Source organism: Pseudorca crassidens, chromosome 12 (assembly GCF_039906515.1).
Source record: "Pseudorca crassidens isolate mPseCra1 chromosome 12, mPseCra1.hap1, whole genome shotgun sequence".
Classification (NCBI taxonomy): domain Eukaryota; kingdom Metazoa; phylum Chordata; class Mammalia; order Artiodactyla; family Delphinidae; genus Pseudorca; species Pseudorca crassidens.
Genome location: NC_090307.1, coordinates 41,710,995 through 41,726,828, shown reverse-complemented (window position 1 = coordinate 41,726,828; position 15,834 = coordinate 41,710,995). Strand labels below are relative to the sequence as shown.

The window sequence follows — 15,834 nt, the reverse complement described above, 5'->3', positions numbered from 1 at the left end:
TTCATTCAACAAATATTTGCATACGGACTATTTGATAGATACTATTTTAAGTACTGGGAATACAGTGAATAAAATAAAGTCTCTGCTTTTGTGGATCTTACAGTCTCTGGAGAAAGACAGATTTTTCTTTTTTTTTTTAAATATTCACGGTGTCAGGTGGTGGTAAGGACAAAGGGGATAGAATGACTTGTGGGCGGGAGTGGTGGTGCTCTTTTATGTGGAGTAGTTGAAAAAATCCTCTCTTATAAGGTGATTTTTGAGCAGAGATCTGAAGGAAGTGAAGGAGCAAGTCAGATGAATTTCTGGGGAAAGAGTGTTCCAGGCACAAGGAAAACAAGTGCAAAGGCCCTAAGACAGGAATGTACTTTGGCACATTCCAGAAGCAGCAGAGAGGCCAGTTGTCTGGGTATAGTGGACAGGGGGAGAGCAGAAGAAGATAAGGTCAAGACGTAGTGAGGGCCAAATCACATAGAGCTTGTAGGCCATAGTAAGGACTTTGGGTTTTGTTCTGAGGTGGGAAGTTGCAGGGAGAGATGAGCAGACTTTCACTGAAAAGGATCAGATTGTCTGCTATGTCAAAAAGAACTCTGTGGGAACAAGAGTAGAACTGGTGTATTGGTGAAAGGAAAAGAATAGCCAAGGATTATATTAAGATTTTGACTGAGACTCTGGAGCAGTGAAGTTGGCCTTACTGAGATGGGAAGGCCTGTAGAGCAGGTGCAGAAGGCGCTCAGCAGTGCAGTCTGGGACATGTTAAGATTTGATCCAGGTAAAGATAGTGGATAGATATTTGCATTAAAAAACCTGCAGCTTGGACAAAAGTTTGCGATGGAGATCTAAAGTTAGGGGTTGGCAGTATATAGGTGGTTTTTAAAACCACAAAACTTTATGAGAGCACCTTGCGGGGGGAGTGAATGTATTGTAGATGGACAAGAGGACTGAGGACCAAGCCATAAAAAACTCCACAATTTAGAAATTGTGAAGGTGAGAAGGAATCAGCCAAAAAGACTGAGAAGGAGAGAGCATTGAAATAGGAAGAGAGGGAATTCCCTGGCAGCCCAGTGGTTAGGACTCTGTGCTTCCACTGCAGGGGGCACAAGTTCTATCCCTGGTCAGGGAACTAAAGTCCCACAAACCACATGGCATGGCCAAAAAAAAAAAAAAAAAAAAAAAAACAGTTACTATTTCTGAAATAGGAAAAGAACCAAGAAAGTGATGCCCCAGTAAGTGAAGGACTTGCTTCAAGAAAGAAGGAAGTGATCCATCGTGTGGAACACTGCAGAGAAAGGAGGGAGACAAGTCCTGAGAACCAGCCGTTGGATTGGTGAGGGAGACGCTGTCAGGAGGCTCCATCTCACTGTGTCAAGTGGGTTCCGGTGGAGATCGGTAGGGACGGAATCTCTGATGGCTTCACAGGAGATCAGGAGAAGAGGAAGTGGAGATCATGAGTGTGGATAAGAAATTTTGCTGTAAAGCTGAACAGAGAAATGAGTGGTAGCTGGAGGGGTAAATGGGGTTAAAGAAGGTTTTTTCTGTTTATTTTTACTAAGATGAAACTGTGCTGATGCCAAGGACACAAAAGAGAAAATGTGAAGATAGAAAAGAGCCACCGCTTGCAGGAGTCCAGGAGTCACGTTTAGTAGGTGGGGGAATGGGCTGTGGTGCACAGTGGAGGTAGAGGCTGGAGGGTGGGCAGTTCATCCACGCAGCTGGAAGGAAATGGGGGCCGGGGCCGAGTCAGGCAAATTGTGGGTTGAGAGCTGGAGGCTGGTAGTTTGAGGTGGGAGTGTGAGGGACTTCTCTGGTGAGCTTTGTTTCTTCAGCTGAACACAAGATCGTTGGCTGAGAGTAAAGAGCGGGTGTTGGTGATGGGGGAAAGAGGAGGAGATGTAACGTGGAAAAGTAGGATGCGGTAGAGCAGCTAGATCACAGCGGGGAGCTGCGCGGTGGTGAGTTAGAAACTGATCAGCCTGGTTGCAGTGTCTTCCAGTGCCAGAGCGAGCACAGACTCCTTGTTTGTCCTTGGTAGTTCCTAAGGCTACTTCATGGTTGACCTGAGCTCCCTGCCTCTGAACTTTGTTGTGGTTTAAGGAAGTCACCTCAAACAAGTGAGGGTATGCGGAGTTCCTTGTCTCATTAGTGAGTATCCATTCCCTTTGCTGGGGCCTCATTCCAGTCAAGAAAGGCCCAGCGTGGGTGATGCCATGGGAAGATTGATAGCAATTGCTTGCCTTCAGAATAAAGAATGAGGAGCTTTTTTTTTTTTTTTTTCAGAACTGACCCAATTTTGGACAACACCTAGGCATTGTTAGCTAGGTCAGAATATAGGCATATTACAAAGAGCCACTTGTCTAACACACAGTAGATGATTGCCTAGGCAAGCTTGCCTTTTACCTGCCTCTTGCCAGCTGGCTTTCTATATAAGAAACAGATTTTACCCTCTGTGGCCTGCTTGTTATTAACTTAGTAACTAAGCAGCTGGTCTTAAGCATTTATGTCCTTAATACTAGGCCACACTGTCAGGTCGAAGCTCTGATTTTGGGACTGGGGTTGTTCTCGAGCACCAGCCAAAGTGCAGCTAGGGAGCTTGTGCTTGTGATAGCTCCACCTCTGTGAGCCTTCCTTTGCTAGGACTGGAATTTAGCCTATCAGGTACCTCTTGTCATGTTACAAGGGCCCAGGGAAACCTGAAGTCATAGGATTTTAGAGCAGAAAGGGAAATCGGAATGTGTACATTTAGCACGTCTGGCTCCACAAAGTCTGGCTCTCATAGCTCCTGTAGGGACCTGGAACTGAATAAATGTGTTTCATTGTGATATCTAGTTGTTGTTAATCCAAGAGGTGAATTGTCTAAACAGCAGACACAGAAAGCAAATAATCCAGACTCTTAACAGTGTAGCCAGGCTTATGGACTGACCATTTACTTTTCCACCCTAAAATTTACTGAGCATGAACTTTATGTCAAGCACCAGTCTGATGCTTTACAAATATTAACTCATTTCCCAGCACTCTGAGATAGGTGCTATTTTTCCCCACTTCACGGGTAAGTAAATTAAGGCACAAATAAATGGTTTAAGCAACGTGGCTCAGGTCACAACCACAAAATGGAAGAGACAGGATTTGAACACAGGCAGTCTGGCTTGAGAGCTTGTGCTGTTAACGACTAACACTCATACCCTTTCTCGTATCTAACAAGTATTACCCTCACGGCAGAAGGGGAAAAAGTAAATCTAGATTCCGTAATAGTAGATTCTAAGAATCCTTTAACTGCTTACATTGTCTACCCTAATGAAGGTGCCAGGATTCTGGAGGAGACTATAGCAGAAACCAAGAAACTTAGGCTCTGATTTCTTGCCTGGTTTCATTCCTGGTTTCCCAGGAATGAGTGCATTCACAATCATCAACTCATAAGGTTGAAAATAATATTTTAGTGACAGCTGTTGTACACCTGAGTTAAGGAGAACCAACAGCTATTGTGGACCTACTAGGTGTCGGTTTCTGCTGGGTCTCTGTATGTGTTACCTCACTAAGGGATCTCAGCAAATGTGAGAGAGAGTGTTATCCCTGTTTTACAGATTAGAAAATGAGGTTTGTGCAGCAACATTTCCCACTTACTATGTTCTAAAGAATGCTGGTGTCTGATATCTCTCAAGGTGCCTGTTAGAAAGGCAAGGGATAGGGGAGGAGGGGTGGATTTTATGGCCAAAAATGTTTGGGAAATGCTGCTTTATAAAAAGCAGCATTATATCCTTCTGTACTATCAGTCCCCATCCCTACCAAGAGTCTATGTTAAAAGGCTTTGAGAAGTCCTTCAGTAAAGAAAACCTATTCAAATTTGTTAATCTGGTATTTCCCAAACATACTTGATCACAAAATCATTTTTTCAGTGGCAGATACTGAAAAACAGTTTATTCAGTTGTTCAAATCATGGTTTTGGGAATAACTGTCTTAGAGTACTGACCTGCCAAGGTCACATGGCAGGTGGAGCCGGGCGTGAGGCCCAGCTCTGCGTGTCCCCCAACCCTGAGCTCTCATGCCTACCCATCTGCCTCCAGACACCTTGAAAGTGCGGCTATTTTCCCCTGACTGCATCGTTCATATATTGTTATGACTTTTTTTAAGTGTCAGATTTTGAGTAACCAAGTCTGGTACCTATTTCCATTCCAATATGAACATTGAAACAAGTATTATCACCACCATTCCATAGTTCACTAGAAAGCCGGTAATTGGTTACATAGCCTTAAAGCTGTATAGAATTACCATTTTGAACATCTGATTCAACTTTTTTTTTTAATGTTCCTAATTTTTCCCTTCCTCAAAGACTCTTCAAAGTTAACTCCCACCAAAGAAACCTATTAAATGATCTCCTGCCTCCTGACATCATAAAGAACAGAATTGTTCCCAAAACTCACCCCTAGTCATCCTGGTTTTTCATTTCCTTCAAAAATCATCTCACACACTCTGTAGGTGAGGTAGCCCACATGTATTACTACAAAGGAGGGGGATATTCCCTGAAAATTGTCTTCGCTAGCAATCTAACATGTGGAAAAACCAGCCTGAAGAGCAGCTCAAAGATGCCACTTTATGCGTTGAGCCAGACAGAATCCTCTCTGCCCAGGGACCAAACATCACAGCTCCCCTTCTACAGAAGGTCCTTCCTCACCGAGTGTGCGGGGCTTCTCTCCACCCCTCCCCTGCACTTTGGAGAAGTGCCATCAGGCCCCACCAGAGGCCCACCCACTCTCTGACCACCCGTCTCAGCTGGGCCACGTCTTGCTGATCAAGGTTCATTGTCACCAAAACAGTTGTTGGGAAGTAATGGTTTCCAATCCTTGGAGAACTCTACTTTTAACATCTAGTTGTCAGTAGTATCCTCAAGGGTTGGAGGCTCAGATCTCTTATGTCAGAAAACAATCCAGAATTGTTCATAGGAATGGTGTAAGGGTGGTATAAGCTGTTACAGGTAAAACTCATAGAACAATGCCTAGTGCAGAGTAAGTGTAATTTATTTGCTGTAATTTTTAGCAACATCAGTTATGGAAACAGAATAGCCAAAGTTGATTTATTATAAGATAGTTACTGAGTGATAGGAAGTCCAATTACATTTGGGGAGAATTTTATTGCGGTACGCGGGCCTCTCACAGCTGTGGCCTCTCCCATTGTGGAGCACAGGCTCTGGACGCGCAGGCTCAGCAGCCATGGCTCACGGGCCCAGCCGCTCCGCGGCATGTGGGATCTTCCCGGACCGGGTCACGAACCCGTGTCCCCTGCATCGGCAGGCGGACTGTCAACCACTGTGCCACCAGGGAAGCCCGAGAATTTTATTTTTTTAATTTTTATTATATTAAGTTTGATAAAAGATAATTATTTAACCAAAAAAACCCATTCCATGTGAGAGGGAGAAGCTGACAATAATGTTGGTTCTTCCCTAATCATTTCTGTGACATTTATCACCTTTCTTGAGAAACCTCTACATCTATATTTGAAAGAAAAAAATTGATGAAAACAAAGGACTGGGGAGTTTGTAACTTTTTCAAAAGTATAAGGAAATAATTGTTTTATATGAATATATGAGATAAAGACTCACCTTGTCAAAATTTGAACTAAATTTTTTGTCAAGTAAGATAGCCATGATCATCAAGTATTAATTGATTATCCATTAAGGTACAGAAAGGTGTGTTTTATGTAAAATTGTATCTAACTATAAAACCTTTTGTAAAATCTATTTATGAGGTAATAGGTTTCTGCTTTAAAATAACGGATAAAAAGATGATGTGCATTACGTGGTAAAAGAATTCCTGGATACTGATGTGATATGCTACACCCAGGAAAAAAAGGCCTTGTGATTTCCAGCTTGAATAATTTGACAGCTTGTGGGATTATTAATAAAACTAGGGGTATCAGGGGAAGGGGGGAATATATGGAGGAATGAAGATGGATGTTTGTTTTAGGTAGCACTCCTCAGGGTCAGGGGTGGAGTGGCAGGGGTATGTTGAAATATTCAGGTGAAGAAGTATTAGCATTAAGGAGTTGGAAAATCCTGTTTTTGCATGAACTGAGTTTGAGGTTTTGATGGAATAGCCAGATGGAGTTGACTAGCGATAAGGTGGCAGCACAGAATTATTACCGTTTCTGAGTCCACTACGTGCTAGACTCCGAAGTAGGCGTGTGGATGCACTGTCTTACCCAACCTCAACATAGAGCTGACTAGTCTCTCTTAGGAAATTGTCCTCAGAGGGTTTGGATCATTTGGACTTAAACCCAGGCCTCTCTTTTGCCAAAGCCCCAGTTCTTATTCTGATCCTCTGGGAATAATACAGTTATTCATACTTATGCTATTGTATCTTTATAAGAAAAAAATGCATCTGGACTTGTTAGTGCCTTATTAAAATAGTGGAATAATACGTAGACTATACATGTTTATAAAAATAAATGGGTTATTTGTGGTTTTAACTTTCCCCCCAGTTTCTCTCACACACACAATTACTCCTTTTCTATCTACATGACATGACAGATATAGTTTGTCCCACTTCTCCCTTCCGGCTTACCTGCTGACAGTACCACCCATGACAACAGATTTAGAACTTTACAAATGTCTATTAATTTGCCATATGCTTTTAAACTGTAGTGGTTCAGAGGAAAAAAATATATCAGTGCTTAAAATATTCTTCCTAATTCAGATGACTGATTCAACTTTTTTATGTAACTGACAAGTACCTAATGGAAGAATGGTGTTTACACTACACACCATGCTTAGGCTTTCCAGTTAAGCCAAGTTCCAGGTTCTTTGCTTAGAAAATACCCACCTTGGGCTTCCCTGGTGGCGCAGTGTTTGAGAGTCCGCCTGCCGATGCAGGGGATGCGGGTTCGTGCCCCGGTCCGGGAAGATCCCACATGCCGCGGAGCGGTTGAGCCCGTGAGCCATGGCCGCTGAGCCTGCGCATCCGGAGCCTGTGCTCTGCAATGGGAGAGGCCACAACAGTGAGAGGCCCGCGTACGGCAAAAAAAAAAAAAAAAAAAAAAAAAAAAAAAAAAAGAAAATACCCACCTTGAGCCTCCTAAAAAGTCATCAAAGTAGTTATCAATAGTAATGCCCCCTTATCTTGGTGGCAAACAGTGTCCACAGGGAGCTGTTAAGTTGCTTTATATTATTAGGCAAACTAGAGCTTACTGAGTTAAATACAAATCATAGAAGAACAGTTTGGGATGAAAGAAAGAAAGAACTTAAAGGATTTCTCCATGAAACACAAAAATTACTTATATAAATAGTAAGACCTTTCTAGATCACAGAATCTTAGATAGCCAGACAGTGATTTTTTTTCCCTCCCAACTCATAGCCCTTACCTAAGGAATTAAGAGATTTAGTGGGAAGTTTAGATTGATTTTAATGTGTGTGTGTTAGATATGTATGTGTCTGTCTAGTTAACCTCTCTAACTCGTGATATTTTTCATTATTCATTGTCCCCCTAGATACGAAATGTGGAAACAAATCAGTGTCTAGATAACATGGCTAGAAAAGAGAATGAAAAAGTTGGAATTTTTAACTGTCACGGTATGGGAGGTAATCAGGTGAGTATTTTAGTAAAGCTTTAAAGGGGTAATTTTTGGATTTGTTTTCATCTTCTTCCTTTTTTATTTCATGACATCATTCAGGAAATATTTTCCTACCTTTAAAGAGAAAATAATAAAGACTTTAGGAGAATAGAGCCTTCAATCTAATGATTATTTTTTAAATGAAACATTTGTAAAAGGCCCTTTCTGAGAACTGTGTTTACATTGTTGTACGTGAGATTTATTCTGCCCTTTTTAGTCAAACAGATGACAACCCTTGACAGTACACTCCGTATATACAGAGAACTTAAGATCATTTTTTTTTCCTCTCTGCAAAAATAGTGGTGTCTTTTCTGAGTTATTTATTCTCCATTACACTAATAAAGTTCAAAAAGCATGTATCTTGAAATACTTGTCTTTTTCTCTGCCAGATTCTTGGGCATATAAAACGCTAATTTATTTTGCTGTTAAAGCTTATATGTGTGCATTTTTGTTTTTCAGGTTTTCTCTTACACTGCCAACAAAGAAATTAGAACAGATGACCTTTGCTTGGATGTCTCCAAACTTAATGGCCCAGTCACAATGCTCAAATGCCACCACCTAAAAGGCAACCAGCTTTGGGAGTATGATCCGGTGGTAAGTTATCCAGTTGAATATAGGAATAAAATTGGGTGTCATTGGGTGTATTGTATAAAATATTTTATATCTAGAAGAGTGAATTCTTGTGGAATCTGCATATGGATCAAATTGTTCTTATATTCCAAGAATTGACAGGTAGGAAAAGCAATATACGTAAAATAAACATGTTTTAATCTCTCCAGTAATTAAATTAGAATTGCCTCCAGTCCCTGGGTCCTTGTTGTTACTATGTAATCACTCTTCCCTCCGTATGTCCTTAAGCTTTGCCAGCCACTGTGGTAGAAATGGAACGGTTAAGTAGGCTTTTAAAATTACCGAATTAAACACTGAGGTAAAAGGTGAGATTTAATTAACGAAATTCTCTGGCTCAGTGATTTTTCAGTGACATATATAATAAAACTATTTGTCTTTGCTTTCCTCTGGAGCCACTCCCTCTCCCCACCTGCTATATGTTGTACTCAAATAGCGGTACTTAAAAGCAATCAAAGCATCTCCAGTAAACCTCTCTTCCTTTCCTCATACCTGGCTAACCTCCCAACTTATGCTTTTTTGCTCTATGGTTCTGGAACCAGCACCAGCATCTTCAATATATCTTTCTCTGGTTCTTTTTCTTCCGCTTACAAGCACTGGTTTTCTTCTTCATGTTGGGACAGACTTTTGCCTATTTTATTTTGTACATACCATCCTACTTTTCTCCTGTGCCGTATGATGGCGAGTGAATGGCTGGCACTTGTGCCTCTGGTTCTTCAACCTGGCTTCTGCCTTGGTCTGACACTATATAGAAACAGCCCCTGGATGCAAAGCCAGGACATTCTCGTCTCTTTTTCTTAACTTCTCTGTAGTATTTACTATTGCTAAGCAGATGCTCTTTTAAAATCCTTGTATCCATTGGCTTTAGATGCACTACTGTTTAGTTTCTTCTCTTAGCTTTTTCTCTACTTCTTTTGTCTGCTTGGCTCACTCTGCTGCTTCATTCTACCCCCTCAATGGAGATGCCCAAACCAAGTTGTGACTTTGGCTGTCTTTTCTCCGTATACTGCATCACATACAAACCCTGGTCTACTTTTCATCTTCGACCAGCTATTCCCTGAACGTATCCTGTACTTTCCCACTTTACATTTAAGATCATACAGTTCCATCTGCCTAACAAATCCTGCCTGTTCTTGAGAGCCCAGAATTGACATCACTTCCGTGGATCGCAGCCAGAAATTAGCTCTCTCTGTCTTAATTACAATTGTCTCTGACCCCTGTAATTCTGTGCTTCTTTGTAGTTATTTATCTACCAGTCTTTTTCTCCACTATTAGTTAGATCCTGGAGGGCAAAGACCATGTTTTATAAATCCTGGGTCTCCCTTCACAGTATCAAACTATAGTTAAAAAAAAAGTGTGTGTGTGTGTGTGTGTGTGTGAGAGAGAGAGAGAGAGAGAGAGAGAGAGAGAGAGAGCGAGCGAGCGAGCGAGCGAGCAGTAGCTCAGTTAATATGACTGTTGGAAGTGGCCTGAATATTCTGTTGCAGGGTTTTCCATGGTGCATGCCGTTGCCATTTTGGATGTAGCTGCCCCAGGTCCTGCAGGATATATGGCATCTCTGAGTCCAGACAGTAAATGCCAGTGGCACCCCACAGTCATTGTGAAGCCAAAATATTTTGAAAATTAAAAAGCCTCCCAATTGTATGTGTTCATTGAAGAATGATGGTATGTTTAATTAGGTAATATAAACCTATTTATAGTAGCATGAACAAATAGTGGTTTAGTTTTTTCTTAAGTCTGGATGTAAGTGGCTTCTGGCATGGATTCAGTGATACAGTGATGTCAGGGGTAACATTGCAGCAATATTCTTGGCTTTTTCTTGTGGCCTCTAGAAGGCTGCTACAGTGCTCACCATCACACCCAACTCAAGACAGGAAGAAGGGAAGAGGAATGTTGCACTACTGCGTGAATTGCTCTTTATCAGGAAAGCCAAAGCTTTTCCTGGATCCCCTGCAGCAGGCTCTGCTGTGCCCCATGGGCCAGAACTTCATCTCATAGTGATCCCCCAGCCATAAGGGGAGGCTGGGAAAGCAGGCATTTGCATTTCCAGTCTTTATGGTGTGATGTGGCCAGGAGACAGGGAGTGGGAATGGCCATTGGCAGACTGTGTATAAGATACACAGTCTACCACAGCAGTTATTCAGAAGTAGATGTTTGCTTAGAAATTAAGGAGCTAGAAGTGATTTAGGATATTTTGAAAGAACCAGTTATGAGTGTAAAGTTTTAAAACCCCTGGAGCACTCTGCAAGGTGTCTTCACTGAGATTAAATTCTAGTATTGCCGGCTGGGTTCTCCCAGAAGCAGACTCCACTCCAAGGTTCGTATTCAGGATGTTTATTAGGGAGCATCCTTTAGATCAACACCTGTGAAAAGGGAGACAGAAGAATTGGCAGAGGGAGGAGTCAAGCTGCGATGTGGGTCCCACAGTCTGAGCTGACTGCACAGGGAGCTCCGGACGGCCCATCAGAGTTGTCCTGCCTCCATCAGTTGAAAACTGCAGTCTGGAAGAATAACACTTATGTCAGTAATGTATAATCTAAAGTCATGAAATCTTAGATTTCAAAGGAACCCTAGAAATAAAATTCAGGACATTGTTTTTAATACATGTGGACATTGAAGCCCAGAATGGAAGTTAATTGCCCAAGGTCACAGAGCAGGTAAATGGTGTTACCAGATCTCAGACAGACCTGGGATTCTTAATCCAGGATTCTTTGCACAATACCATACTGTCTTCTATTAAATTTGTATATTATATCTTTGTCTTGTTTATAGTATACATTGCAGAGAGTTTACGACACCAGGCTCTTTTGCTTTGACTACTTGTAGCTGTCCTTTCTGGAATGAAAATGTAGATTTTAACACAGTTATATCTAGAGATTAGGGGTAGAGGGCGGCAAATTATTTTTTTTCTAGGTTGCAGGTGGACTTTATGCAATGATAACTATAGCTTTCATCCTCCTTTCAGAGGTTACAATTAGCCTGTTGCCTTAGTTACACTCTTTCTGTGTGGAAACTAGTCCATGCTGATGGATCCTCTGCTGAGTACGGTGACCACAGTCCCCACAGAGTCACGAGCCACAGAACTGTGCCCCTGCTGTCAGCAGCCAGAGAGCTGTGTCTGGAACAGGGCTCTTCACCAGAGTCCTGGTCTCCTGAAGGGATGTTAGCTTCCTGAAATTATAGGGATTCTGTCTTAATTTTGAGCAGTTAAATACCCAGCATGTATCAATAACCTCTGTCTTTGTTACAAGTTTATTTTAATGATTCTCAATAAGTGAAATAATGACATTTTTAAAAATTAGGGTGATAAAGACCAATTTCCCAACTAAGTTTTTTGTTGTGCTTTTTTGTTTTTATTAATACTGACAGTGGGCCTGATGAAGTTGGCCACTCAGAGAAGCTTTGAAGGGCCTTCTGGAATGTTTGGGGGGTTCTTTTTAAAGTGCTTTGTTTTTGTCTTAAAGGCCTTAGCAGCAAGCTGTGTGCTTCGCTCTCGGGGCTGCCAGACTGTGTCCGTGGCTGCTCAGGATGTTGTATGAGTGCCTCTGAGCTGGGCGGCACTTTCTGTTCATTATCTTAACATTTCCGCACAGCTCTAGAAGCATTCTTGTCCCCATTTTATAGATGAGGGACCTGGGGCTGAGAGAGGTTTTTGCTCAGGGGCATATTGTTGACATGTGACAAATCTGGGGTTCACTACAGAAATGTCTGACTGCAAAGTGCATCCCCTCAAAACAAACTACACAGCATCTGCATAAAAGTAAAAACAGCCCCAGCCATGCTGACTTTTCCCGGTCTTTTTATATATGTATGTATGCATGTATGCATGTATGGCTGCGTTGGGTCTTTGCACAGGCTTTCTCTAGTTGCGGAGAGCGGGGGCTACTCTTCGTTGCGGTGCGCTACTCTTTGTTGCGGTGCGCAGGCTTCTCATTGCCGTGGCTTCTCTTGTTGCAGAGCATGGGTTCTACAGCGCAGGCCTAGTAGTTGTGGCGCATGGGCTTAGCTGCTCTGTGGCATGTGGGATCTTACCGGACCAGGACTTGAACCCGTGTCTCCTGCATTGGCAGGCAGATTCTTAACCACTGCACCACCAGGGAAGCCCTTCCCGGTCTTCTTGTTATGCATTTATTGGAGCTAAAGTAAAGTATCTAACACTGACCCTTCGATATTACTGAAGTCAGTGTTGAGAGTAAACTGTGACATCTGCGAATGTGCACTGCCTTTTGCCAGCTTCCACATGGAGCATAACACAGAAGTGACTGAAAGCTAAAGTAGCTGTACTGTATACAGTCATTAGGTTTTGCTTTGTTTGAAGTTCAAATAGGTACAAAGGAGGCCTTATGAAAATGAAATGTTCCTTATGAAAATTAAATGAGATAAAAGAATTACATTAAAATAGAGCCGTGAGTAAAAATGTGTGAATAAACATATTTCCTTATAGTTACATACTTATTAGGATAACGCTTAATGCAGATGCCTACATAGCTGCTTTGGAGTTCTCCACCTGACCGGGGCTTGGTATCAGATTCATTAGTATGGTCAGTATGTGTCTGTTAACTCTCATCTGGACTGTTGTATAAATCTTACGATTTCGAGTCTTCAAAAAGACCTGAGTTTCTAAAGACTTGAAACTTGGAATCACAGAATTAATTTGAAGAGCCTTATCATGGGAAAACGAAGCAGTTTTGAGATAGCTTTTTGAAAATAGGTTGAGGATCCTAAATTAGAAATCACTAATCTGATCACTTTTTTAGGAAACTGAAGCACAAAAAAGTAAAATTTCTCACAGTATTACAGAGCTTATGGCAGAATTGGGACTTAGAATTGAGGTCATCTGACTGCAAATCCAGCAGAATGCACTGTACCCCCAGTGCCTTTCTCCCCCGACATAGCTCTTAATGCTGTCTTTACACAGGTACATTTCTCCATTGTCTTAAGTAATCCCTTTTCTACAGAGGAATTTCATAATCACAAAAAATGGTTGAGGTGTTTTGGTTTTGTTTTCCACTTTCATATTAAGACTTCTTTCCTGTCATTTTCAGAAATTAACCCTGCAGCATGTGAACAGTAATCAGTGCCTGGATAAAGCCACAGAAGAGGACAGCCAGGTGCCCAGCATTAGAGACTGCAATGGAAGCCGGTCCCAGCAGTGGCTTCTTCGAAATGTAACCCTTCCAGAAATATTCTGAGACCAAATTTACAAAAAAAGAAAAAAATAAGGATTGACTGGGCTACCTCAGCATACATTTCTGCCACATTCTTAAGTAGCAAAAAAGGAAAAGTGCTTTCCTCCTGCAGGATGTAAGGTTTATCAGCCATTAAAACTTAAACTGCTCTCTCTTTCACTAGCTGTGAACCGGCCTTCCTGTCCAAGGACGTGAAACTACGTTAGTAGCGAGATTGTGCACACTGATGTTTACAAGATTAAGAGTCTTTCATCAAGAATCATTGTAAAGAATATTCAGACTGAAACAATCTACGAAATGTGCTTTCCAGAGAGCTGCACCTTTTATGGTTTGCTTGCACATCAGTCATTTCTGCTGAATGTGCTGTTATAATGAAGAGATGTCCAAGATTTTTTTTCTGATTAGAACTGGTAGCCAGTATATTAAATATTGATATAAAAATAAATGAAAAAGAACTGGAACCAGATTCAGAATCATGAAAACATTTTTACAATTAAAAAGACTATATTAAACAGGGTTTAAAGGAAATTAAAAGGAAATTAAAACAGAACTATGAGAAGTACAATTTGTTATAGTATAGTATCAAATTTCTATATAGATTTTATACCTCAGTGGGGGAAAATAACTGATTCCAATGACATTTCATTCTGTTTTCATCTGTGATAGTCATGGATGCTTTTTTTTTCCTTGGGGTGCTGAAATTGAGCTGAAAAAGTGGCTCCTTGAACGTAGTTTTAATTGCTTTCTACAGTTGTTTTTTTTATTTGGTTTGTGGGCTGTTGGAATTGTAATTTTTAATTGCCTTCAAAAAATGGAGATTTAAAATAATGTCTGGTTTCACTGAACAAGTTTGATATCTCAGTTGCTCTTGGGTCAACTGGCTTATAGACTTTCTCTCACACACAAATTTCTTATTAGATTTTCAACTTCCTAACTTGATTCAACTGACTATGTTTAATAACTACCCAAGATTCATACTACTGTACTACAGATTTGTTTTCACAGCAATAAATCTTCTGTTCTTTGTTTATGATTCCACTCAATAGACGGCCTGCAGAAGTGATTTATTATTTGGGTATTTGGAGATGATACCTTTGATGGTTTTTTGGAAAAAACTTTTTTCACTCCATACTCAGATGTGCTTCATTGTCAAGTGCATATTTAGATTAGGTTCTTGAATTGTAATGTTGATCTGCTGCTTTTTTTTTTAATAAAATTTGACTGAAAATGTTTAATTGGCATTTTTTAATGAGTTAGCTGAAGAAGTGCAATTATTATTCCATATTATTAGTCCTGCATTTCTTCCCTAAATTGCATTTAGGTTAAATCTGTTTTATTTTTCTGATTTTTAATACAAGATAACCTGAGTATTGATTAAAGTTGAGTATCAATTAAATTGTTTTAATTATCGAAAGAAAATCTGATTGTGACATTTTTCCTGATACGTAAAGCAGTCCATTGGCAAAAGTGCATATATTTTTCTTCCTATTTGTAAGATTATATTTAATGATATTTTCTTTGTCAAAGGCTCTCACTGCAGGCAGTGCTATTTCTTGTGCCTAAAAATGTTGTTGCATCACTAATGATGCTTGCCAAGTTGAGTGTACAGAAAGTTTCTCATATCCTATTCGTTAATATCAAGCACATGTGGATGCTTTAGGGTGAGGCTGTAGTACAGAATGCACAAATTTTGTCCCCAGGAAATCTGAGACAAAGGAGGTGCTGGATGGGGTTTTTTTCCTATTCCATGAGCTGTGTTAATGCTATCTTTGGTAGGCCTTATGCTTGAATAAACCAGATGTCTAATCAATAAATTATTTTCATGCTCAGAATTTCAGGTTTTTGTACTCTAGTGTAGGTTGGTCTTATTTCTTACTGTAAGAAAACTTAACAGCAATGTAATTTAAGGTTTTGTTGTGTTTTTTTAAGAGGGGGATGTGAGTGATTTAATTCTTGGTTACTTTTAGAATCCAATAGATAATCCCATTGCCTTTATTTTTCTAATTAAAGAATTCCTAAGTACTTTGAAAATATAAAATATTCCTGAATAGTTTTGCTTTACATTGGTTTTATCTGAAGTTAAAATAGATCTCTGTTCTCTATAGCTCTTTGTAGATTAGGCAGTGTGCTAAACACTGTTAAAAATTAAATTGGGAAGAAAGGAATGAATGAAGAAGAAAGCAAAGGATGAAAAGATGGGATTATTACTTGACTAGTGAATAATTCGTAAATGTGACAGTTAAGGACAATTTGAATCTCACCAATCTGTTCACCCTACTCCAATCCCAACCCATTTTAATACGTCTTTCTGTTCTAATTGGGATCTGAAAAATAGTACTTTGTTCACCGTTCTGCAAATAAAAGGCAGCATGTAGGTCATGTCCTCATTTCCCTATTCTACATTCAGCTGAAAAACAAAGGTTTC

General features: G+C 40.5%; 1 protein-coding gene and 1 long non-coding RNA gene across 5 annotated transcripts in view; one reads left to right on the top strand and one right to left on the bottom strand.

Moving 5' to 3' along the window:
• The window catches only part of GALNT1 (polypeptide N-acetylgalactosaminyltransferase 1), a 125,467-nt gene extending 111,015 nt beyond the window's left edge, over window positions 1–14,452 (top strand). For all 4 annotated transcript variants that reach the window (XM_067699327.1, XM_067699326.1, XM_067699329.1 and 1 more), the window contains 3 exons: window positions 7,471–7,569; window positions 8,053–8,187; window positions 13,266–14,452. In XM_067699327.1, coding sequence (XP_067555428.1) covers window positions 7,471–7,569; window positions 8,053–8,187; window positions 13,266–13,412 — 381 coding nt within the window. In that variant the 3' untranslated portion in view covers window positions 13,413–14,452. The remainder of the gene's footprint in view (window positions 1–7,470; window positions 7,570–8,052; window positions 8,188–13,265) is intronic.
• LOC137203359 (uncharacterized) overlaps window positions 10,409–15,834 on the bottom strand; it is a 47,602-nt gene continuing 42,176 nt past the window's right edge. The window contains exon 3 of the long non-coding RNA XR_010933061.1: window positions 10,409–10,721. This is a non-coding gene — a long non-coding RNA (uncharacterized lncRNA). The remainder of the gene's footprint in view (window positions 10,722–15,834) is intronic.